General features: G+C 47.7%; 2 protein-coding genes and 1 long non-coding RNA gene across 12 annotated transcripts in view; 2 read left to right on the top strand and 1 right to left on the bottom strand.

Moving 5' to 3' along the window:
* Positions 1–1,192: 1,192 nt before the first annotated feature.
* Positions 1,193–8,141, bottom strand: LOC310829116. Its single transcript, XR_014557156.1, has 3 exons — positions 7,759–8,141; positions 2,940–3,033; positions 1,193–1,303 (listed from the first exon to the last, which is right to left on the bottom strand). It is a non-coding gene; the product is annotated as an uncharacterized lncRNA (long non-coding RNA).
* The window catches only part of LOC310828809 (uncharacterized protein), a 23,345-nt gene continuing 3,573 nt past the window's right edge, over positions 3,459–23,230 (top strand). Inside the window, exons 1-5 of one of the 10 annotated variants that reach the window (XM_083706701.1) lie at positions 8,818–9,953; positions 10,137–10,218; positions 10,444–10,526; positions 10,990–11,116; positions 12,099–13,241. In XM_083706701.1, the coding sequence (XP_083562827.1) occupies positions 9,537–9,953; positions 10,137–10,218; positions 10,444–10,526; positions 10,990–11,116; positions 12,099–13,241 (1,852 nt within the window). In that variant the 5' untranslated portion in view covers positions 8,818–9,536. Of the gene's footprint in view, positions 3,498–8,792; positions 9,969–10,136; positions 10,219–10,443; positions 10,527–10,989; positions 11,117–12,098; positions 14,140–20,042; positions 20,121–22,132; positions 22,619–22,788; positions 22,871–23,090; positions 23,174–23,230 lie in introns of those variants that run through there. The other 9 variants (XM_083706699.1, XM_083706700.1, XM_083706693.1 and 6 more) reach the window with 9 other exon arrangements.
* The window catches only part of LOC310828825 (uncharacterized protein), a 26,188-nt gene continuing 13,646 nt past the window's right edge, over positions 10,689–23,230 (top strand). Inside the window, exon 1 of the mRNA XM_083706735.1 lies at positions 10,689–10,850. The gene's annotated coding sequence lies outside the window, so the exon portion shown is untranslated. The remainder of the gene's footprint in view (positions 10,851–23,230) is intronic.

The raw sequence follows: 23,230 nt of genomic DNA, 5'->3' as shown, positions 1-23,230 counted from the left end.
GGGAATAAAGGGGGTGTTTGGCGGAAGACCCAGTCAAAACCCAGCTCCTAGCTGTGCCCCTTGAATGCAGTGGGGAGGGGGTGGGGCTGCCAGAGCCCCTCTGAGCGAAGGTGGAGGCAGCACAACACAGGGAGATGAACTAGACCTCTGCATGAACAGAGCTCATCTAGAGCTCTTCATAAAAGCAAACCTAGCTATACAGCAATGTCTGAGCGTCTCGCCAGACACAGGAGGGCAATTAAAGGCATAACGAATAGAGACACCTTCCAAGACGCATGGACCTCTTTCTTTAACTTTGTTAATGACCAAAATCAAGACCTTCTTGTATCAACCGCTCAATATTCTCCGTGGAGAGGTTACGCTAAGCCAGAGGTTTCCAGCCTTTTGGAGTCCACGGCTCCCTTGACCAACTCGCTTCTTTCTGTGGCACCCCTGTGGGGCTCAGGAGCCCTTGCCTGCAAAGCGGGCAGCCTCTCACCCTTTGTTGAACCCCCTCTCTTGTGCAGTGTTCCCTCAGCCTCCTCTCCTCTCCATTCTCCTTGGGAGTCCTCTGGGCAGCCGTTGCTGCTGCTGCTGCCCTGGTCTCTGAGCTGCCCCCAAGAGAGGTGTCTCCTCACACTGCCCCACAGGGGCCTGGGACTTGTCTGTCCATTCCTATCAGCAAGGGCTGGCGGACGGGCTGGCTGGGCTCCCTCGCCCGCTTGCTTGCTTCCTCGAGACCTGCTTCAGCTCCTGCTAACCAGCACCCCATGGCCAGCCCCAGAGGCACCGTTCGCCAGGGGAGCTGGTGACCAAGGCTGCTGCAACAAACAGCCGTGCCAGCCTTTGGGAGGCAGAGACATGAAAGGGCATCAGAGGAGGGAGGGGAGGAAAGAGGGACAGAGGCCAGAGATGCCCACGGCCCCCCTGACCATCACTCAAGGCACCCCAAGGTGCCACGGCACACTGGTTGAAAACCACTGCGTTAATATATTTGAATGTTGAAGGTGTGTGTTTGGAGAGAATGGATAAGACAAACACCGTTCGATGTCCTGCTGGACAAGTGTCAGAGTCCAGAGCCCTCAGCATGCACCTAGTCATCTCCATAAGAGACTGAAACTTTCCCTCCCTGATTGAGTTTTGTTGCATGGTGTGGCTCTCACACCTCCCCTTCCTCTTCCAGGAGGGTTCTCATGTGGCTCGAGGTAAACTCACCTCCATTGTCGCTGACCAGAGTTGTGAGTTTCCTCTGAAACTTGCTGCTCACCATGGCAAGGTATTTTCTGAACATCTCCACTGCTTCACTTTTCTCTTTTAGAAGTACCTTGAGAAAACATCCAGAAAAATTAGAATATACTTATTCTTCCCTAAGTGTGCCACACACATCTGCGTACACTACCGTCTGGTGCTTTCCTGTTATACAGTGGTACCTTGGGTTACAGACGCTTCAGGTTACAGACTCTGCTAACCCAGAAATAGTACCTCGGGTTAAGAACTTTGCTTCAGGATGAGAACAGAAATTGTACTCCTGAGGTGCGGTGGCTGCGGGAGGCCCCATTAGCTAAAGTTGTGCTTCAGGTTAAGAAGAGACCTCCAGAACGAATTAAGTTCGTAACCAGAGGTACCACTGTACATGAAGGAAAAGAAGCTTTAGCACTCTTCTCAGTGATGCAGCTGACACACTTGGTTGTGGCTGGTGCCTTTTGGCTTGCTTTCGTCCCTGTAGCAAGCTGCTTGCATTGCAATTCCACATTGACTTTGATGTCTCTGTGGCCAAACCTTCTGTTCTGGATCTGCTTCGTCCTTGATAAGCTGAAACCTTTGCAGAGCAGGGCAACCAAGATGATGAAGGGTTTGTGCGCTCGTGTGTGCCACATTCGCAGTCTGGGGTTCTGAAAGATTTGCCTCGTAGACTGTGAATCAAATGTGCTGCTGCATACACCTGGCCCTCTTTGGTCGCCTCGCTTGCCATTTCCCCATTCAGAATTGTATAAGGAAACCTTTTCTATCCAAGGTGGACACACTGGGAATGTTGCAATTCAATTGTGGGGCGTACAGGGCAAGATTCTCTCTTAAGTGGGACTTACAGGGGAGGAACACGGCAAACGGAATGCCTTTCTGTCAGCAAGTGGCTTTCGGAAATAATGTGAGTTACCTTAAAGACCAACTAAGTCAGTTCTTGGTATGAGCTTTCGTGTGCATGCACACTTCTTCAGATACCATTAATGTGGTCATTGACGATTGCCAAGACCTTGGCTGTTGCATTCACTCTGGATCTAAGAGTGAATCAGTACTGGAGAGTCGGAAGGGACCTAAGGGGCCATCTAGTCCAACCCCCTGCAATGCAGGAATCTCAACGAAAGAATCCCAGGTAGATGGCCATCCAAGCTTTGTTTAAAAACCTCCAGTGAAAGAGAGTCCACAACCTCCTGCGGGAGACTGTCCCTCCTGGACACCCCTTGAGATATTTGAAGAGGGCTCCTCTTTTCCAGAAGCCTTTATTTCCAGACCCTTGGTCATCTTGGTTGCCCTCCTCTGCACATGTTCCAGCTTGTCAACATCCTTCCCTCCTCTTCAGCTTGTGGTTCACTAAGACCCGTAAATCCTTTTCACACGTAAAGCCAGGTGGCCTCCATCCTATATTTGTGCCACAGGTTCTTCCTGCTTAAGTGAAGAACCGTCCACTTGTCCCTATTGAGATTCATTTTGTTTGGGCCCAGTTCTCCAGTCTGCTCTGCTCGGTTTGAATTCTGATTCTGTTTTCTATGGCATGAGCTGTCCCTCCCAGTTTGGTGTCACCTGCAAATTTGTTGAGCATCCCCTAAATTTCTTCATCCACGTCATTTCTAAACACTTTGAACAACATTGGGCCCAGGACAGAACCCTGCAGCACCCCACTGGTCACTTTTTCTAGGATGACAAGGACCCATTATGCAAAACTCTTAACTTCACATACTCACTCCTGGAATCTGGACTGGTGGAGATGGACCAGGAGTGAGACCTTGGGGGTTGTAGCAGGCAGCTCAGTGAAGCCGTAGACCCAGTGTGTGGTGGCTGTGAAAAAAGACAAACTTCACACCAGGGATCGTTAGGACAGGAGTGGAAAATAAAACTGCAAATGGAAATCTATGGTGTGACTGCATTTGGGGCACAGTCTCCAGTCCTGGTCGCCTCTCCTCAAAAAGGATATTTGTAGAGTTGGAAAAAGTTTCAGCAAAGGGCCGCCGAAATGACCAAGGGGGGTGGCCGGCTTTCCTATGTGGCGTTTGGGGATGTCTGGTTTAGAGGAAGGCGAGTGAGAGGCAACTTGATGGAGTTGGACAGAATTCTGCCCGGCCTGGAGGAAGCGCAGCTTTTCTCCCTGTCGCATAGCGGGGCTGCGCTGGCTTGCAAAGGGTTAAAAGGAACCAAGCTGGATTCCTAGAGAGGAGAGAGGAGATCCAGGCGGGGGGAGGGGGAGCCCTTCCCGGCCAAGCGCCTCTTCTCCGCACCTGCATCGGTGATCTCTTGGGAATCCGGTGGGTCTCTGCTCTTCTTGCAAAGGGTGCAATGGGGCGAGGGGGGGCGGGTCCCAGGGCTGCAGGGGGGGGCAGGGAGGGCCTTCTTCCTGCAGCTCTTCTTCCTTGGCCCTTTGGGGGGGGGGGCTGCAAAGAAACCCAGTTCAAGGCATTGATCACCAGCAGGAGTTGCAGCCCAGCAGAAACATTCGGACTTAAAATATACGCAAAAAATAAAAGGGAAAACCTGACCTATGCAAGAAAGAAAGAAAGTCTTTGGGAAGATGGAGGGCAGAGAAGAGAAAGCGCTTCTTGGTGCGATGCAGAGTCAAGCCTGCGGAACTCCCTGCCCCAGGAGGCGAGCCCGGGACCAGGGAGGGGAGGAGGAGGAGGGGCTCTGCTGGGCTTCTTGTCTGCCCAGTGATGCTGCTGAATCCCAGTTGCTGGAAGGGAGCGCAGGGGGAGAGAGGGGCTCTTGCGCCCCAGTCCGGCTGGGGGGCTTCCCATTCAGGCCCCAGTGGGAGCAGGAGGGGGGACTCCGGGGGGGCCCCACTGGCCTCATCCTGCAGGGCTCCCCTCCTGCTCCGATGCTGAGCTTCTCAGGTGGAGTGAAGCTCCGCCCCCCCCCCAATGAATCAGACAAGGGAGATATCCGGACTCCAGGCTGACACTCGTGTGCCCATTCAGACATGCAGCCGCTCAGGTGTTCAGGGGATCTTTAGGACTGAACAGAAAGCCCCGCTGAGAAGCACCGAAAGAGGAGCAGGATCCCTTGGGAAGACTCTCTCAGGGATGCTTGAGTTGAGATTCCTGCATCGCAGCGGGTTGGGCTGGATGACCCTCAGGAGCCCCTTCCAAACCTGCAGTTCTCTGACCCCAGAGCCATTGGAGGATGGAAGTTTTTAAATGTTTATTTATATGTTGGAAGCCTCCCAGAGTGGCTGGGGGAACCCAGTCAGATGGGTGGGGTATAAATAGTAGAATGATGATGATAATAATAATAATAATAATAATAATAATAATAATAATAATAATAGAATAGGAGGGTCCTATATTCATTAGAGAAATGTTGGAGGGTATGTAGTCAATCTTCTTTTGAAAGATTTGGACTTTCAACAATCTTTCCGCCTGCCTCGCTTAATTAAAAGTAATCCTGCCTTTGCTCTGCTAAGTACTTTGCAGCATGGAAACGGTGATGGTGATGACAATTCTTCAATAATAATAATTCCTCAGCATTGTTTTCTTTTCTTTTTAAAGATTTTCTTTTAAAGATTTTTTGTTTACATTTTGCATTCATACTGTAGCCCTATGAGGCTTTGCCCTCGGGTGGGGAAAATATTGCGCCTGGGAAAGGGAAGTGGGAGTCAACAGACACTCAAGGAATAGTTTCGGAGAAAAGGCTTTTATTTCAACTGTAGCAGGAACCCCCCACCCCCACCCCAATCATTCTGTTTGTATAAACTTCACACACACACACACCACATTTCTGTTATAAATTCATAGAAAATCAACCATACATTGGATTTGCACTGTTCCATTTTTTATTTTACTCCATATGACAAGAACTAACAAAGGGGGGTGGCTTAGTCCTGGTCAGCCATAATCCCTTCACTGTCTCAGCACATCCACAGGAGCCCTGCCCATGCCAACCCTGATGATCCCAGACAGAAGACAATCAAGATCACAAAGAACTTGCATATGGGAGTGGATTCAACATGGACTGAAACAAAGGACACTGATCAGATCTTCCCTCAGGGGGCAGGAAACTGCAAACTCCCCTTTGTCTCCTGGAAGTGACTCATGGGGGGGGGGGGAAAGGAGGAACTAGCCAGGTGACAAGACACTCAGGTTACCACCAACTCCTCCCTCAGCCCCTCCTTTCTGTAATGTATGCATGATGTTTCTGGGGGTGGGCTTGATCTAGAGGAGGGGAATTTCAAAAGTCTTTATAAGGCCTTGCACACCATTTTTCTGGGTCCTTCCTCTCTCCTGCAAGTGAGGGGAGCACCCTGTTGCAACAGTTCAATAAAGGCCAAGCCCACAGGCTGCTGTTTTGCTCCAAGTTATCCTGGTTGGTGTCTTTGTTTTGTCCAAGGGAGCCCTCGGATTTTTCCTGTAACACTACCATCCATGAACTGGTAGAAGGAGCAAGTGTGATAAGTCACAAAAAGCCTGCACGAAGTTCACAGTCATGTGCACAAGCATATATACTCCAGTTCCCTCCTCCTTTCTCCTCCCTCAGGAGTCTTGCCCCATGAGTTCCTCTGAGCATGAACAGAAAGCTGTCTTGGGACTATTGGACTCTTCCCAGGAAAGGGGGAATGAGAAGCCGAGGAGCCCTGGTGGGTCAGCATGTCCAAGATGTTGCAAGCGAATGAGATAAGATTCGTTTCTCAGGCCTGAGTATTCTTGGCAATGACAGAGCCTATACATTAGCCTTTCTTTAAAAGTCACATTTTGCCTTTTGCCACAGCATCCTGTGGGAAGAGCAGAGAAGAGCAGAGAAAAGCTCTTTTGGATTTTTAGAAGACAAAAGGCGTTTTGGACCGTTTTGAGGCCTGGTTGATTGTTGAAGCCTGGGGTGATTTCCCAGACAGGATCGGGATATCCTGTCCCCACATTCCCCCCTGTTTGTTTTGGACAAGGCCTGTCCCAAATGGACCACTGTCCTTTCTGGAGGCCGCTGATGCTTGCCCCCCAGGTTTGGGAGCTGGGAGCGGCATCCTGCCGTTGTTGCTGGGTCAGCTGAAGGTCTCCTTTGACCCAGGTCTGTGAGCAGAGACCCTGCCTTCCCCTTCTGAAGGCCACACCAAGCCAGAAGTGCAGCCTTGGGTGACTTCTCACTCTTGCTCCTTCTACCAGGTCATGGATGGTAGAAATAAAAGCCTTTTCTCCGAAACTATTCCTTGAGTGCCTGTTGACTCCCACTTCCCTTTCCCAGGCGCAATATTTTCCCCACCCGAGGGCAAAGCCTCATGGGGCTACAATACCAATGTAACAAAACAATATATTTTGGAGGTTCTTGACCCCTGGACTTCCCCCCAGCCCCTCCGCATTATTTTCTCTGTGGCTCAGCTATTCATGCCAGTTGCTTGGGAATTTTAGGCCTACTCCTGGTTCCTACATTTAATAATAATAATATAATAATAATAATAATAATATTTATACCCCACCCATCTGAGTAGGTTTCCCCAGCCACTCTGGGCAACGTATTCTGCCGGGCTAAGTCCTTGCCTAAAAGTACCGGTATTTGCACATTTCTCTCTTCCCAGACTCCTCTTGGGGAGGGGGTTATTGGCTTATGTTGTTTTTATTATATATTTTGTGTTTTTAATATTGTGATTTTATGTTGTGAGCACCCTGAGACCTGTGGGTATAGGATGGTATACAAATTAAACTAATTTGATAAATTTGATCAGCAAAGTGTTGAATTGAGCCTCATCATAATCCTACATATTTTTATTTATGTGTTTGTAAGTTGTCCCTGCAGCTATGAATGAAAACAAATAAAGGCACTAGAGGACTAATCTGCATAGTATTATTATTATTTTAAAATCTGAAGTTCACAGGCTAAGAAACTGGTTTCTCTGGTGGCAGATAGAAAAATTAAGTATAACTCGTCTTTGCATCCTTGATGGAACTGTCTTAAACAAAATCTGCACCAACATTTTAAAAAACCGCACCAGAGTTTCTGAGCTGCTCTCAGCAGCTTCCAAATGCAAGAATTATCAGATTAAAGGCGTCTCTATTCATGTCTGTGAATGTGGGTTCAGGCTGACACAAGTGGGAATAGTTCCTGTCATTTCATAAAATGAAAATCAATTATATGAATATAATAATAATAATAGTTCCTGCCTCCTTTGCCTCAGCCTCCAGGCCACCATTTCCCTGCCAGATTCTGGCCTCTCTGCACCATCTTGGCCTGGATTCAAGTCTCCTCAGATCCCTCAATCCCCTCAGCTCCTCCTCCTGGGCTGCCATTATTCTTATTTTTATTATGAATTGAATTTGTAGACCTCCCCATAACTCTCTCTCGGCCGGCTCTGCTCCGCTTGACCAGAGTCTCTGGGCTGAACTGATTATTTCCGTTTTCGCCCCTTTGGGACAACAGAGTCCTTTCAAGACCAAACAGAAAGGCTTCTTCTTCTCTCGTTTTCCCCCTGGCATTTGGGATTCATTTCCCCCTCTTCCCTGAGGGAATTTCTTTCTCCCTTCTCTGCCCTCAGCTGCATCTCCTGTGCCTGAGGGATATTTCTTTGGGGGCCTCTTTTCTAGGTCTCACTTTCTGCATCTTCCGCCTGAGTTTTGGCTCACAATATTTGACGTTTTCTCTTCAGCGCAGCCTCTTTTTCCTTGTCCCCCCTTTTCCCGCCAACTGAATCTGTTTCCTTCAAAGCCTGAGCTTCTCTGTCAGGTTTTGGCTTCCTCCATTTTGTCTCCTGACTGAAATTCCCTCAGAGGTTTTCCCCTCCGTTTCTGCTTCCTCCTGACTCTCTCTTCCCTTCAGGAGTCCTGGCTCACGGTGGGGCCTTCTCCCCACAGAACTCTCTTTCCCTCACAAAATAGACAACCTTCTGTAGCAATTCATTCTCCTCCTGAGTTATACTTCCTGTCATGACTCTTCCACCATTTGAGGCAAACCCTCCAACTCTCTATGACGCCTATAGATATGTGTGTGTGTGTATATATATATATATATATATATATGCTTTCGTAGATTTTCACGGGTACAGGAATGCAGGTTTTGGTGTCCTCGGGTGTCTTTTACACGGGAAGACACCCGAGGACACCAAAACCTGCATATATATATATATATATATATATATATTAACCACCACAGGTTCTCTCTTGGATTTTGTGTGAGGGAAACCTTGGATGCTTGGAGACTCAGGGAGACGTTGAACGGATAAGAAAGGTTTTATTTACAAAACCAAGTTGGTAAAACAAAGAAGGGTCAGGAGTTGTGTCCTTTCAGGAAACAGTGAACTTATTAATGGCACTTAACCTAAAGAGCTTTCAGGCCTTAAAACAAATTAGTAACTGCACAGCTTTTCTTAAACTTCCCTTGCTAAAAATCAAAGGTAGATGTTCAACTTTCTAGAAGAGGAGGTGGAATGCTTCACTCGGTTTCTCATTCCTTTACTCAGTTCTGAGTTTCATCCTTTGGACGCAGCACAGCTTCCTTCTCTCACTTTCCCTCACTTCCCCCCTCTCTTGGCAATCCCACTCCTCAGGGGTTTCCAAATATGCAACGCATATACGGCTCTGTGGGGGATAAGCTGTGTAACACTTCTTCTTATTAATAATATTATTAATTTATAACCCAAGCTTTCCCATTAAGTTCCCCGGGGAAGAGGACACCATTAAAACACAATTTTAAAAACCATTTAAAACAAGTTACAATGACAGAAAGAAACAGAGTTGTTCTTTTCCTGGCTTTTTAGCACTTTCCTACCCACAGGAACTTTGGCCTCACCTACTTGGCCCTCAGGGGCTTGGCCAGATCAGGATCTGGCCCTCAGAAGAAGAAAAAGGGATCCCACCCCAGGAGTCTGTCTGGAGATGTTGGAGATGCAAAGTGCTAGAAGCAGAAATGTGCCCTGAAGTGGGGCTGGGAGGGAGAGCAACTCTTGAGGAGCCCAGGATGAGGACCCTCAATAGGGACTAGTGTCCACACTTGGAACAAATGATTCACTTCTCCATCACTGTTGTGCTTCTATCCCTGGTCTGAAAACACTGAGAGGCAGGAGCCACCAGGCTCATTCGTCTGCCAAAAATCTCTTCCGTTGCCTCCACCTTGGGCCTGGTCAGTTTCCTTCCAGGAGAGCAAGAGGATTTCTTCTTCTTCTTCATTCTTCTTCCTTTCCTTCTTAAATAAAGCTCAGAGTCCGGCCTGTGATGTAGTCATACTCTGGTTCCCAGCAAGACTCATCCACACTTGCTCAGAGAACCTTTCTATTCTCCTGACAACGGGTCAATTTTATAACAGAACAATATATTTCCTTTGCAGTATTTGCCAGCACCTCTAAATGAGACAAGCAGAACTTGGTCAAAGAAAAAATGGATTTCTTCCTAAAGATGGATGAGCAAGACTCAGCTGGTCCTGGAGCTGGGAGAGGTCATGGCATTGTCAATGGGAGCAGTGGGAGATTCTGGGAAAGCTGTGGGCAGAGGATCCTGGGTGAGGAGGACACCCTTCGCTCAGAGGTGCAGAGCCAGCAGTTCCGGCAGTCCTGTCACCAGGAGGCTGAAGGACCACGAAAGGTTTGCCAACTCTACCGCTTTGACCGTCAATGGCTGAAGCCAGAAAGGCACACGAAAGCTGAGATGCTGGACCTGGTGATCTTGGAGCAGTTCCTGGCTGTCCTTCCAGCGGAGATGGAGAGCTGGGTGAGGGAATGCGGAGCAGAGACCAGTTCCCAGGCGGTGGCCCTGGCCGAAGGTTTCCTCCTGAGTCAGGTGGAGGAGAGGAAGCAGGTGGAGAAGAAGCAGGTGAGAGAGACTTTCCTCCGGATACTCCCAAGGGGCTCCAGACAGGAGGGAGAACAAACCCAAATCCCATCTTTTTTTTTTGGAATGACAGCTCAGGTTTTTGTCCCAGCCATTCCTTCTCAAACCCACCTCCACATTCTCTATTACAAATTCTTGTTCCTGTTTCAGGGAAAGGATCTGTTGGCAGAAACGGAACCAGATTCCTCTGAGGCAGAGAGGACTTTGTTGGACACCAGAGAGAAGCCGCTGGGTAAGGAGAAAGGAGGTTTTCTTCTTTTGATTCCATTTGATTGATTCTGAAACTAATCTGTGGGTTCTGTCAGTGTTTTGGGGATGACACTTGGGGCCAAGAGGCCAAAGAAGATCAGATATATTTTAGCATAACTAAATTATGAAATGGGGGCAAACTCCCAAATGCACCCCTGAGAGAAGCATCCTGCACTCCTGTCTCCCCACTTCCCTTTGTCTCTCGCAGGTGAAAGGAGGATGCCGGCAAGACCTCCTCCTCCATCTCTTCATCCTGGTGGAGGGGAAGCAGCGGCTGAGGATCCGGATCAGGTGCGGGGAAGGAGCTATGGGGGGAAAGAGGTGGGGGGGTGAGAGACAGGGCGTTTCTGAGACGGAACAAATCTCTCCCCTCCTCATTGCTTCTGTCAAAGCTGCCCTTAACAAAGGCTGAAAATGCCATTAATGAAGGTTTATGCTCTGAGTAGCCCCTTCACCTTAACTCTGAATGTCGCTAGTATTATTCGTTATAAATGTCTTTGGGACATCTGGATAGTCCTTCCATTCCAGAACAAAACTTAAGTGAGAGGAGAGAAGGCTTCGTCCATTTGGCAAACTGGAACACTTGCACAGACATATTGATCTGAATAAAATAACGTGGTGTTCATTAAAATAAGCACCAGTAATCCAAATGTGCAACGGACCAATCCAATCAGAACAACCCAGGCAGGAAGCAAAAAAGCAACGTGCAGGAAATAATCTTTATGCTGCCTAAGAGAAGGATATTTTATTTCAGAGCTCAGTTTCTTTTGAAGATGTCGCTGTTTGTTTCACGGCTGAGGAGTGGGCGTTGCTGGATCCTGCCCAGAGAGCTCTGCATAAGGAAGTCATGGAGGAGACTTGGAGGACCATGATCTCTCTGGGTAAAGTTCCCTCTTGGGTCATCATCTCTGTTTTGGAATTCAATAGATATTTCTCTGGGACAAACCTCCCATATTTGGATGGATCCCAACGTTGCCACCTAGAGCACCTGGGATTCTCACATCCCCACAGCTCACCTTGCATGGAGGGCTATGGACTGTTTTTTCTGTGAATATTGTTCCTCCCCTTCTGCCTTTTTGCACAGGGATCAGGGTGTGGAAGGGCTTTCTGCATGTTTTGAACCAATCAGTTGTTCCATATCCAGTTCTAACTGTAGCTTCTGGCTTAGGAACAGCTTTCTTTCTTTCTTTCTTTCTTTCTTCCCTTCATACATTTGTAAATCTGTGGACTTTTCTTCATCTACTGCTGTCTCAGGTTTTTCCCCCAACAGATAGTGTCCATTCTCTCACCTGCAGTCTCTCTCAAACCTCTCCAGCCATTCTGCACATTTTGTCCATTAGCTGCTGGTTATGACATATCAAAAATCTAAAGGCTTCATTGTTATCTTTGCTATGATTTACTAATTATGATCTATTAGTTCTGCTCCCTTGACTGTCTCTGCTTCTCTGCACTTATAAATAGTTACCGTCGGTTTTCAGTCCGTTTCACATAGAAAAAAGAAACAGAGAATGGAGATTTATGAACAGTGTAGCTTTGAAGCTAAAGGCAAAATTTCAGAACTTTATATTCATTTTAATCTTTTGAAATCACCAGTACTTAGTTTTGAGCTTTTTTTTTGAGATATTTTCCAGACCCATTTAGAATTCTGTCATTACCCAGCAGTTTAATTCTCCCCTGCATGCTAGGTAATTGGTAGACAGAGAATCCAATTCATATTCAAATAGACTTCTGACCTTGCAGATGGAGTTGGTTTGATGATTGAGCCAAAGAAATTTCATCCCAAACAAGAACAGGCTTTTTGAATCTGAATTTCCCATAAATATTTCTTTCTTAGGCTCTGATTTGTTCCTCTCTTCATTGCAGTTGATGATGAATCAGAAATTAAGAACAAGGGGCAACACAACAAAATCCACACAGTGGAGAAGCCATATCAAGATTTGGAGTGTGGGGAGAACTTCAGTCAGAGCTCCCATACCACTTCCCATCAAAGAAATCCTATTGGGAAGAAAACCTTTCAGTGCTTACAATGTGGAAAGAGCTTCAGTGACAGCAGCAATCTCGCCTCCCATCAAAGAATTCATACAGGGGAGAAACCATTTCAGTGCTTGGAATGTGGAAAGAGCTTCAATCACAGTTCACATCTCAAAGCCCATAAAAGAATTCATACTGGGGAGAAGCCCTATCACTGCTTGGAGTGTGGAAAGAGCTTCAGTCAGAGCAGCCCTCTCACTTCTCATTTAAGAATTCATACAGGGGAGAAACCATATCAATGTTTGGATTGTGGAAAGAGTTTCAGTCGGAAGAATAGTCTTACTTCCCATCAAAGAATTCATACAGGAGAGAAACCATATCAGTGCCTGGAATGTGAGAAGTGCTTTACTACGAGAGGTGACTTTCAGCAGCATAAGAGAATTCATAGTGGGGAGAAACCATATCAGTGCTTGGAGTGTGGGAAGAGCTTCAGTCAGAGGGCCAATCTTACGTCCCATCAAAGAATTCATACAGGGGAGAAACCATATCATTGTTTGGAATGTGGGAAGAGCTTCAGTCGCAGCTCTTATCTCACTTCCCATCGAATAATTCATACATGGGAGAAACCATATCAGTGCTTGGAATGTGGAAAATTCTTCACTACAAGCAGATACTTCCGTCTACATCAGAGGATCCACAGTGGTGAAAAACCATATCAGTGCTTGGAATGTGGGAAGTTCTTCACTACAAGCAGATACCTCCGTCGACATCGGAGTATTCACAGCGGAGAGAAAGCATACCAGTGTGTGGAATGTGGAAAGAGCTTCTCCAGGAAGGACAGTCTCACTTCTCATCAAATAATCCATACAGGGGAGAAGCCGTATCAGTGCTTGGAATGCACAAAGTGCTTTGCTGCAAGAAAAGAGTTATGGCGACATAGGAGAATTCACACTGGAGAGAAACCATTTCAATGCCAAGAGTGCGGAAAGAGATTCACCTTCAAGCAAACTCTCATTTCCCATGAAAGAACTCACAGTGGGGGAATCCCGGAGTTACAGAATAGTAGCTTTGGGAGGAATCTTGAGGGTCATTTAGTCTATCCAACTGCAATGCATCTTCTTGATGTTTAGTCAGAATCTCCTTTCTTGTTCTGTTCTTGTGGGGTCACATGGTTCTTCACCTCCTTTTCAATCATGAGAATAACTGAGATGGTTAGGCTCCCCAAGGCTGTCCAGTGAGCTTCATGGCCAAGGAGGGATTTGCACCCAGGTCTCCCAGGGTGTAGTCGAATCCTGTAGCCAGGGGTGGCCAACTTCCAAGAGACTGTGATCTACTCACAGATTTAAAAACTGGCAGTGATCTACCCCCATTTTTAGGGGTTCAGGTCAAAGCCCCATTTTTAGGGGGTTTGGGAGGCATAAGTTGGTTGGTTTTGGGGGGGGCGCAACATTTTTACATTATTTTGGGGTCAAAAAGAAACAGTAGCTCACTGAAGGATGACAGTGGGGCAGGGTAAGGTAGCGATCAACAACGATCTACCAAAACCTCATGATCGACCTGTTGGACGATCATGGCAATATACTGCACTGGCTCTCCCATGAGACTCTTAGAAATTGTTTGTGCATGTCTGGTGTTTGTATTTAAAGCTGTATACTCCTCTAGCAAAGTAATTTATGTAATAATAATAAATCAACTAATATATTATAATAGATTTAAGGTAATATTAGCTGGGGGGAGGGGCTGTTGATGGGCTGAGAGTTTGGAAGTGTGTTTAAGTAAGTACAACGTAACAATCGGGCCTTTGGCCAATTAAACGTTATCCTTTTAAGTCTCTTTGTGGGAGAAGAATATTGGTGTGTTTCATTTTTTTTATTATTATGTACCGTATTTTTCGCTCCATAAGGCGCACCTAGTTTTTAGAGGAGGAAAACACACACACAAAAAATATTTTGAATCAAATGTTGTACTAAGCTATTTAAAGCAGCAAAGCGGGCGACTCCTGTCCGCTTTGCTGCTTTAAAGCGAGCCTCAGAGGAGGGTAGGAAGGGGAACCATGGCTTATCTAAGTCCAGTTAATAATGCTGAGCCTGACTTTATATGCAACTCAAAGCCCTTGACATATATACATTATAATGACAAGCTGAGATAGGCCTCCTGCAGAGGGGCAGGGGAGGAGAAGGGAGGGAGCCATCATAGCTCAATGGGGAGAGCATGGAGAAGATCCCAAGTTCACTCCGAAAGGGTGTGTCTCCTGAAACCCCGGCGAGCCTCTGCCCATCTACGAAGACAAAACTGAGCTCACCGGGCTCAGGGGTCCTGACTGGTACAGGGAAGGTCCCTCTGTTCCTGTTTAAATTAGCCCTTTCTTCATAACCATGAGGACTACAATCTTAGTTTGTTTTTAAAGGGAACAGCTGTAAACTCAGTGGCTTTGCATGCAGAACACCACACGTTCAATCCCCGGCTTCTCCAGGCCTGAAACTCTGGCAGACTGCTGCCAGTCAGTGTTGCCATTACTAAGCTAGATGGAGTAGTGGATCTGACGCCTTATAAGGCAGCTTCCTAGGTTCCCATTTATGCTACGGATCTGGGTGTGAGGCTTGCTGTCCCATTTAGTGGGGCGAGGGGGGTTCTTTGCACATCTGGAAGACGACTGTGTCACCTCCCATCGCCCTCTTGAAGGTGCTTTTTACAGCTCAGGCCAAAGGGCAGGCAGACACAGCATCTGTAGACTGTAGCATCCTGAATAAAGGGAGGGGGAATTCCCCTTGCAGCCAAAGGGTTGTTTGAGGCCACCACGAAAGAGCTGATCTTCAGCTTGAAACCAGGACTTGCTCTTTAACCATGCTGCTCCTCCAGTTGCCAATGCCATCCATGTGTGAATATCAAGCGTGGGTTGTGTCCAGGAACCTGGGAGGATTTCTTTCACGTGTGTGCATGTTTTCGTCTTTAAATAAACAGCCCATGCAGGTTTCCAGCTCTTATGGCCATCGAGATTAGCCTGGCCGTCTCAGTGGAAATCTGGGGAGGCTGAGGTGGACTTTCAGTGGTCAAAGTGTGGTTTTGTCTTCCTGCCCGGTATCTATTTCCTGCCCTCTTTCCCCCCTGCACCCTGGAGGAGGGAAGGAAGCGGAGCCATGGATCCTCTGCTCGCAACTGCAGCAGATTCCCTCCGCTTTGAAGCAGGAAAGTGGGAGAGGAGCTGCTCCCCTCCCACTTTCCTGCTTCAAAGAGAGCCCGGGAGGAGAGAATCTGCTGCCGTCACTAGCAGAGGATCCATGGTCCCCTTCCTTCCCTCCTGCATAGTTGCTTTGAAGCAGGAAAGTGGGAGAGGAGCTGCTTACAACCGCTTACATGCTTACGGGTGTAAGCGGCTCCCCTTCCACTTTGCCAGAAAATGGGGAATTGTGGTTACATCCTCAACAGAAGCTGAGTACTGTGCATTAGCAGAACTATGTAACAAAATGAAATATTATGTACAGATCCACAATGACTTAGGTGTGAAATGTAATTATCCAGTACAAGAGGGGGAGGATAATCAAACAGTAATCTCATTGGTGGGTTCTGAGCAGTCTAAAGGCAAACCAAAACATATTGAAATTAAATATCAGAATGTAAAAGAAAATGTGAAAGAAAACCTGATAACGTTGAAGTATTGTGCAAGTAAGCAAAACACTACAGACATTTTTTACAAAAGCTGTCACGTTTGAAAAACATGCAGAACTGGTCACAATGCTGGGAATTGTATTACATGATATGTGAATATGTTTCTATATGTTTCATAATCCTGTATCTGTTTCTGTTCAAATGAGAAGGGGTGTTGGGAATACATTCTTTAAAGAAGCAGATAAGGTTCATTTAAGTTAAAAAGCATTCCAGAAGTTTCTTCAATGCGTGGGAGTGCCAGCTTAACTGGAGTCAGCTGGAGATGCAGTTGAAAGGAGAAGACAGGAGTGCCTGGCGTGCTCTGGTCCAGGGGGTCGCGAAGAGTCAGACACGACTAAACGACTAAACAACAACAAATGAGTTTGCAATTTGAGGCAGGAGGAGAGCACACATACGTTGATACTATGAGTTTGCAGTATCAGGACTGTTTATCGTAAGATTAAAAGTATACCATGCCAATGAAGGAGAAGAACTGTAAATAGTTTTGTAAATAGTAGCAACTAACATGTTTGTAGTAGCTGAAAATGTTTGCATAAAGTAATTCTTCACTGTGCATTTGAGTGTGTCTGCAGTTCTGCCGCCTGCCGCCTGCCGCCAGGGAAACTCTGCTAGAGCTTTGGGAAGCAGTTATAGTCAGGAACCTCTAATACCCTGTTCAATCATAATATACATTTTGTAATTCCATACATAAATCTCTATGTGATGAAGCTCCCAGATTTTGATAAGAGCTCAACAGCACACCTTCGGCCCCAGGGATTCAAATCCCCCCCACAGCACACTTTGCATGAATGTTTGTAAAGGCTGTTTACTAAACACAATAAACCAAACGGACTCACTTTGCATGGAGGGCCATCTACTGATTTGTTGTGAATATTCTTCCTCCAGTTATGCCTTTTTAAACAAGGATCAGGCTGGTCCGAACTGCCCAGTCCTTTTTAAAATGTGGGCTTCAGAGTGGTTAGGGAAATGGAAGTAGCTTCTGGCAGATTTTTTTATTTTGGCTGTGTGTTTCTGGTTGACCCAAAAAGATGGCTGGCATAAGAGGTGGAGCATATTTCATAGCTGGGCCAAACAAAATCCATCCCAGAAATTAGGCTTTCCAAATCTCAGGTTGCCATAAAGATGTCCCTGAATGCCTGTCAACAAAGGCAATGAACCCTGAAGTAACACCCTCTGATCTAACTCCTCTCAGTTCTTCCTCTCACAAACGTTAATGAGCATTTTTCAATAATTGGCAGCTTCATATCTTCCTGATGCTCTGATTTATCTCTCGTTTCATTGCAGCTGGTGATAAATTGGAAATTGAGAGCAAAGGAAACCATGAAAAAATCTACATGAGGAAGCCATATGAATATTCAGAGAGTGGAGCGAACTTCACTCAGAGCTCCCATTCTACTTCTGATAAAAGAAATCCCTTTGGAATGAAACCATTTAAGTGCCTGGAATGTGGAAAGAGCTTCACCCACAAGGAAAGTCTCACTTCCCACCAAATAATTAATAAAGGGCAGAAACTATCCTTAGAATGCACGATGGGCTTTACTGCAAGAAGAGCGCTTCTGTGACATCAGAGAATTCACAATGGGGGAAAACCATTTCAATGCCAAGAGTGCAGAAAGAGCTTCACCTTGAAGCAAACACTCACTTCCCATCAAAGAATTCATATGACGGAGACACCCTAATAGTGCTTGAAATGTGGAAAAAGCTTCACCTGGAATGAAAGCTTCACTTCCCATCAAATAACTTGCAGCAGGGAATGTAATAGAGTTATAAGATTGTATTGGAAGGGATGCTGAGGATCATCTAATCCAATCCCTGGCAATGTTGTGATGTAGTGCCTGGTCCTCAAGGTCAGCCAGTGATCTTCATGGCTGAGAAGAGAAGCCAGATTTAAAATTATATTATGAGGCGTCCTATCTCTACTGGCTAAAGGAATGGATAACATTGAAAAGTACAGATATTTTAGACCTGGAAGGTCACGATAATAGATTTGGAATAGATTTGGATTGCATGCATATTTATGATATGAGAAGACCAAAGACATTTTATTTGTAAAATCTAATAAAAAATACTTATAAAAAAGAGAATGGATTTTAATACTACTACTAAGGTAAAGGTAAAGGACCCCATGGCAGTTAAGTCAGTTGACTATGGGGTTGCGGCGCTCATCTTGCTTTCAGGCTGAGGGAGCTGGCGTTTGTCCACAGATAGCCAGGATGACTAAACTGCTTCTGGCGCAATGGAACACCGTGGCGGAAACCAGAGCAGTGCACGGAAATGCCATTTACCTTCCCGCCACAGCGGTACCTGTTTATCTACTTGCACTGGCATGCTTTCAAACTGCTAGGTTGGCAGGAGCTGGGACAGAGTGAAGGGAGCTCACCCCATTGCAGGGATTTGAACCACTGACCTTCTGATCAGGAAGTGCAAGATGCTCAGTGGTTTAGACCACAGCGCCATCCGCCACCTACTACTAATAATAATTGTGTTGTTGTTGTTAAATTTATACCCCACCCATCTGGCTGGGTTTCCTGAGCCACTCTGGGAGCCTTACAGTACATATAAAAAATTATAAAACATCAAAAACTAAAAACTTCCTGATACAGGGCTGCCTTCAGATTTCTTCTAAAAGTTGTGTAGTTCTTTATCTCCTTGACACCTGAAGGGAGGGTGTTCCACAGGGCAGGTGCCACTGCTGAGAAGGCCCTCTGCCTGGTTCCCTATAACCTCACTTCTCGCAGTGAGGGAAGCAGCAGAAGACCTTTGGAGCTGGACCTCAGTGTCTGGGCTGGACGTTGGGGGTGGAGACGCTCCTTCAGATATACTGGGCCAAGATAGTTTAGGGCTTTAAAGGCCAGCACCAACATTTTGAATTGTGCTCAGGAACATACTGGGAGCCAATGAAGATCCTTTAGGACCAGAGTTATATGATCCCGATGCCCACGCCCAGTCCTCAGTCTAGCTGTAGAGCACATGGCAGTAGTCCAAGCAGGAGATAACTAGAGCATGCACCTCTCTGGTGAGACAGTCTGCGGACAGGGAGGCTCTCAGCCTGTGTACCAGATGGAGCTGGTAGACAGCTGCCTTGGACACGGTGTTGACCAGCATCATCCAGGTCTTGCCCTCAACAAGACTCTGGGAAGTTGTGCCTGCATTTGTGTCTGCTTAAAATTTGACCAACTTCCAGCTGGTCAACATCTTTCTTAAATTGTTTTGCCCAGAACTGGGCACAGTATTCCAGGTGTGGCTTGACCAAGGTGGAACAGAGTGGGACTATGACTTCCCTTGATCTGGACACTGGACTTCTGTGGACGCTGCCTAGAATAGCATTTGCTTTTTCTCAGCTGCATCACACTGTGAACTCATGTTGAGCTCCTGGTCCACCAAGACCCCTTGATCTTTTTCACATGCACTACTAGTAAGGCAGGTGTCCCCCATCCTATATTTGTGCATCTGGTTCTTCCTGCCTAAGTGCAGAATCTGACCTTTGTCCCTATGGAAATTCATTTTGTCAGCTTGCCCCCAGTTCTCCAATCTGTAATGGTCATCCTGAATCCCGATTCTGTCCTTTGTGCCTTCCCTCCCAGTTTGGTGTCATCTGCAAACTGGATGAGCATCCCCTCAATTCCTCCATCCAAGACGTTTATCGACAGATGGAGCCACACCAGGCCCCGGACAGAGCCCTGCAGCCCCCCCTGGTCACCCATCTATGGCGTAACCTCATGGGGGGTACAGTCGCCTCTCCTCATGAAGGGAGTTTGAGGAGTTGGAAAAGGGTCAGAAAAGGGCTGCCAAAATGATCCAGGCGGACTTTGCTATGAAGAAAGGTTGCAGCCTTTGGGGCTCTTTAGTTTAGACTTCAGAGCAGTGGTTCCCAATTAGCTAATTACTGAGCCCCCCCCCCCCCAATTTTCAAAAGCCAATCCTGGCCTAGAGAAAGTGGATGGAGAGCTGCATCTCCTGGCAGTGGAACTCAAAGACATCCAAGGATTCCGGATGTTGGAAGATTCAGGACAGAAAAAAATTAAACGCAAGGCAGAGTTCACCTGTGGAACTCCCCGGCACAGGACACCAGAGAGAGAAGGAGGGGCAAGCTGGGGGCGCTGGCTTGCCAAGGGTTAAAGGGGATTGAGCTGGATTCCTAGAGAGGAGAGGAAGTCAAGGGGGGGGACCGGGAACTCCACCTGAGGAGGAGGGGCCTTTGTCTCTCTCTTCTGCACGTGCTGCATCCATGGCGCCTCCGGGAAGCCGGTGAGTCTCTTCTCATCTTGCAAAGGGTGCATTGGGGAGAAGAGGGGGGTCCCTGGGCTGCAGGGGGGAGCAGGGGGACCCCCAAGTCAAGCGGCAGAGGCTCCTGCCCCCCTTCTCTGCAAAGCCGTTTGGGGAGGGAAGAAAAGGGCCTGAAAATAACCCCCCCCCCAGCCTGAGGAACCAGTCCCATTTATTAGTTCAGGGTTTAGGGGGACGGAAATATTTGGACACAAAGCATCTCGAAGAAATAAAAAGGAAAGGCTGACTGTTGGGAGAGGGGAGGGGGAGAGAAGAGAAAGCGCTTCTTGGTGCGATGCAGAGTCAAGCCTGCGGAACTCCCTGCCCCAGGAGGCGAGCCCGGGACCAGGGAGGAGGAGGAGGGGCTCTGTTTGGCTTCTTGTCTCCCCAGAGATGCTTCTGAATCCCAGTTGCTGGAAGGAAGCGCAGGGGGAGAGAGGGGCTCTTGCGCCCCAGTCCTGCAGATGTTCTGATATTTCGGGTACCAAATGTGAGCCCCTTGAATTGGGCCAGGAAAACCGGCCATCCAAGCAGCTGTTTGAGAGGGGAATTAGATGTGTTCTCAAGGTGGTGGGGCTTCAGTGAGGAGGGCCCCCCCCATGGATGCCCCCTGGAGCTCCTTGGAGAAAAGGGGGAGATAGAAAGACAACGAATGCAGAGAGCATTTGGGCAGCTCCGCCTAGAGGGCACTGCCATGGCCTCCTGGGGTCCAGAGCGGGGAGGACCCTGGCCTGGTCCTCTCTGTCTGAGCTGGAAAGGGATCCTGCTAGTCACTGAGGCCACCGGAGCCCCCGGGGAGTAGGTTGGATCCAGGAGAAGCCCCAGACAAAGCTGGCTGTGTGGAGGTCAAGCTACGTCACAGGATTATTATTATGGTTATGATTATCATTATCATTATTCATTACCCGCCCTTCACCGTAAGCCCCCACAGCAGTTGACAACATTAAAATGCTAATTAAAATTCAGTAATAAAACTCAATATTGCACTTGCTTCTTAGTGCTGTCCTTTGGTCCGGCCCACATGAACTTTGGCCTCACCCATTTGGCCCTCAAGGGCTTGACCAGATCAGGATCTGACCCTCAGAACAGAGGAAAAGGGATAAGAATAAGAATAAGAATAATTTATTATTTATACCCCGCCCATCTGGCTGGGCCTCCCCAGCCACTCTGGACGGCTTCCATAAAAACCAAAAATACAGTAAAATATCACACGTTAAAAATTTCCCTGAACAGGGCTGCCTTAAGATGTCTTCTGAATGTCAGGTAGTTGTTTATCGCTTTGACATCTGCTGGAAGGGCGTTCCACAGGGCGGGCGCCACTACCAAAAAGGCCCTCTGCCTGGTTCCCTGTAGCTTTGCTTCTCGCAATGAGGGAACCGCCAGAAGGCCCTCGGCGCTGGACCTCAGCGTCCGGGCAGAATGATGGGGGTGGAGACGCTCCTTCAGGTATATTGGACCGCGGCCGTTTAGGGCTTTCAAGGTCAGCACCAACACTTTGAATTGTGCTCGGAAACATACTGGGAGCCAATGTAGGTCTTTCAAGACCGGTGTTATATGGTCTCGGCGGCCGCTCCCAGTCACCAGTCTAGCTGCCACATTCTGGATTAGTTGTAGTTTCCGAGTCACCTTCAAAGGTAGCCCCACGTAGAGTGCATTGCAGTAGTCCAAGCGGGAGATAACCACCCCTGGAGTCTGTCTGGAGATGTGGAGATGCAGAGTGCTGATTTCATTCCTGGGCTGAAAACACTGAGAGGCAGGAGCCACCAGGCTCATTCATCTCACAGAAACCCCTTCATTTGCCTCCACTTTTGACCTGGTCACTTTCCCCCTAGGAGGGCGAGATAGTTTCTTCTTCTCCTTCCTTTTTTTCTTAGAGAAAGCTCAGAGTCTGGCCTGTGGTGCAGTCCAGCCCTGGTTCCTAGCAAGACTCGTCCACACTTGCTCAGAGAACCTTTCTATTCTCCTGACAGCGGGTCAATATATTTCCTTTGCAGTATTTGCCAGCACCTCTAATTCAGACAGGCAGAACTTGGTCAAAGAAAAAAATGGATTCCTTCCTAAAGATGGATGAACAAGGCTCAGCTGGCCCTGGAGCAGGAAGAGGCCATGCTATGGAAACTGGGAGCAGTGGGAGATTCTGGGAAAGCTCTGGGCAGAAGATCCTGGGAGAGGAGGACTCCCTTCGCTCAGAGGCGCAGAGCCAGCATTTCAGGCAGCCCTGTCACCAGGAGGCTGAAGGACCACGAGAGGTTTGCAGCCAACTCTACCGCTTTGACCATCAATGGCTGAAGCCAGAAAGGCACACGAAAGCTGAGATGCTGGACCTGGTGATCTTGGAGCAGTTCCTGGCTGTCCTTCCAGCGGAGATGGAGAGCTGGGTGAGGGAATGCAGAGCAGAGACCAGTTCCCAGGCAGTGGCCCTGGCCGAAGGTTTCCTCCTGAGTCAGGCGGAGGAGAGGAAGCAGGAAGAGAAAAAGCAGGTGAGAGAGACTTTCCTCTGGATGCTCCCAAGGGGCTCCAGACAGGAGGGAGAACAAACCCAAATCCCATCTTTTTTTTTTTTGGAATGACAGCTCAGATTATTGCCCCAGCCATTCCTTCTCAAACCCATCTCCACATTCTCTATTACAAATTCTTGTTGCTCTTTCAGGAAAAGGATCTGTCTGCAGAAATGAGTCCTGATTCCTCTGAGGCAGAGAGGACTTCGTTAGACACCAGAGAGAGGCTGCTGGGTAAGGAAGAAAGGGTTTTTCCTCTGTGTGGTCACATTCTGCCGATTCTCAAACTAATCTGTAGGTTCTTTCAGTGTTTTGGGGAAGACACATGGGTCCAAGAATCCAAATAAGAGGAGATGTATTTTAACATAATATGAAGTGGGTACAAAGGCCAGAAAGCACCTCTGAGAGAAGCATCCTGCACTCCTGTCTCCCCACTTCCCTTTGTCTCTCGCAGGTGAAAGAAGGATGCCGGCAAGACCTCCTCCTCCATCTCTTCATCCTGGTGGAGGGGAAGCAGCGGCTGAGGAACCGGATCAGGTGCGGGGAAGGAGCAATGGGGGGGGGGGAGGCTGGGGGTGAGGGACAGAGGGCATT

Source organism: Podarcis gaigeae (genome assembly GCF_964106915.1).
Source record: "Podarcis gaigeae genome assembly, chromosome: 13".
NCBI lineage: Eukaryota > Metazoa > Chordata > Lepidosauria > Squamata > Lacertidae > Podarcis > Podarcis gaigeae.
This window is presented reverse-complemented; position numbering and strand designations above follow the sequence as displayed.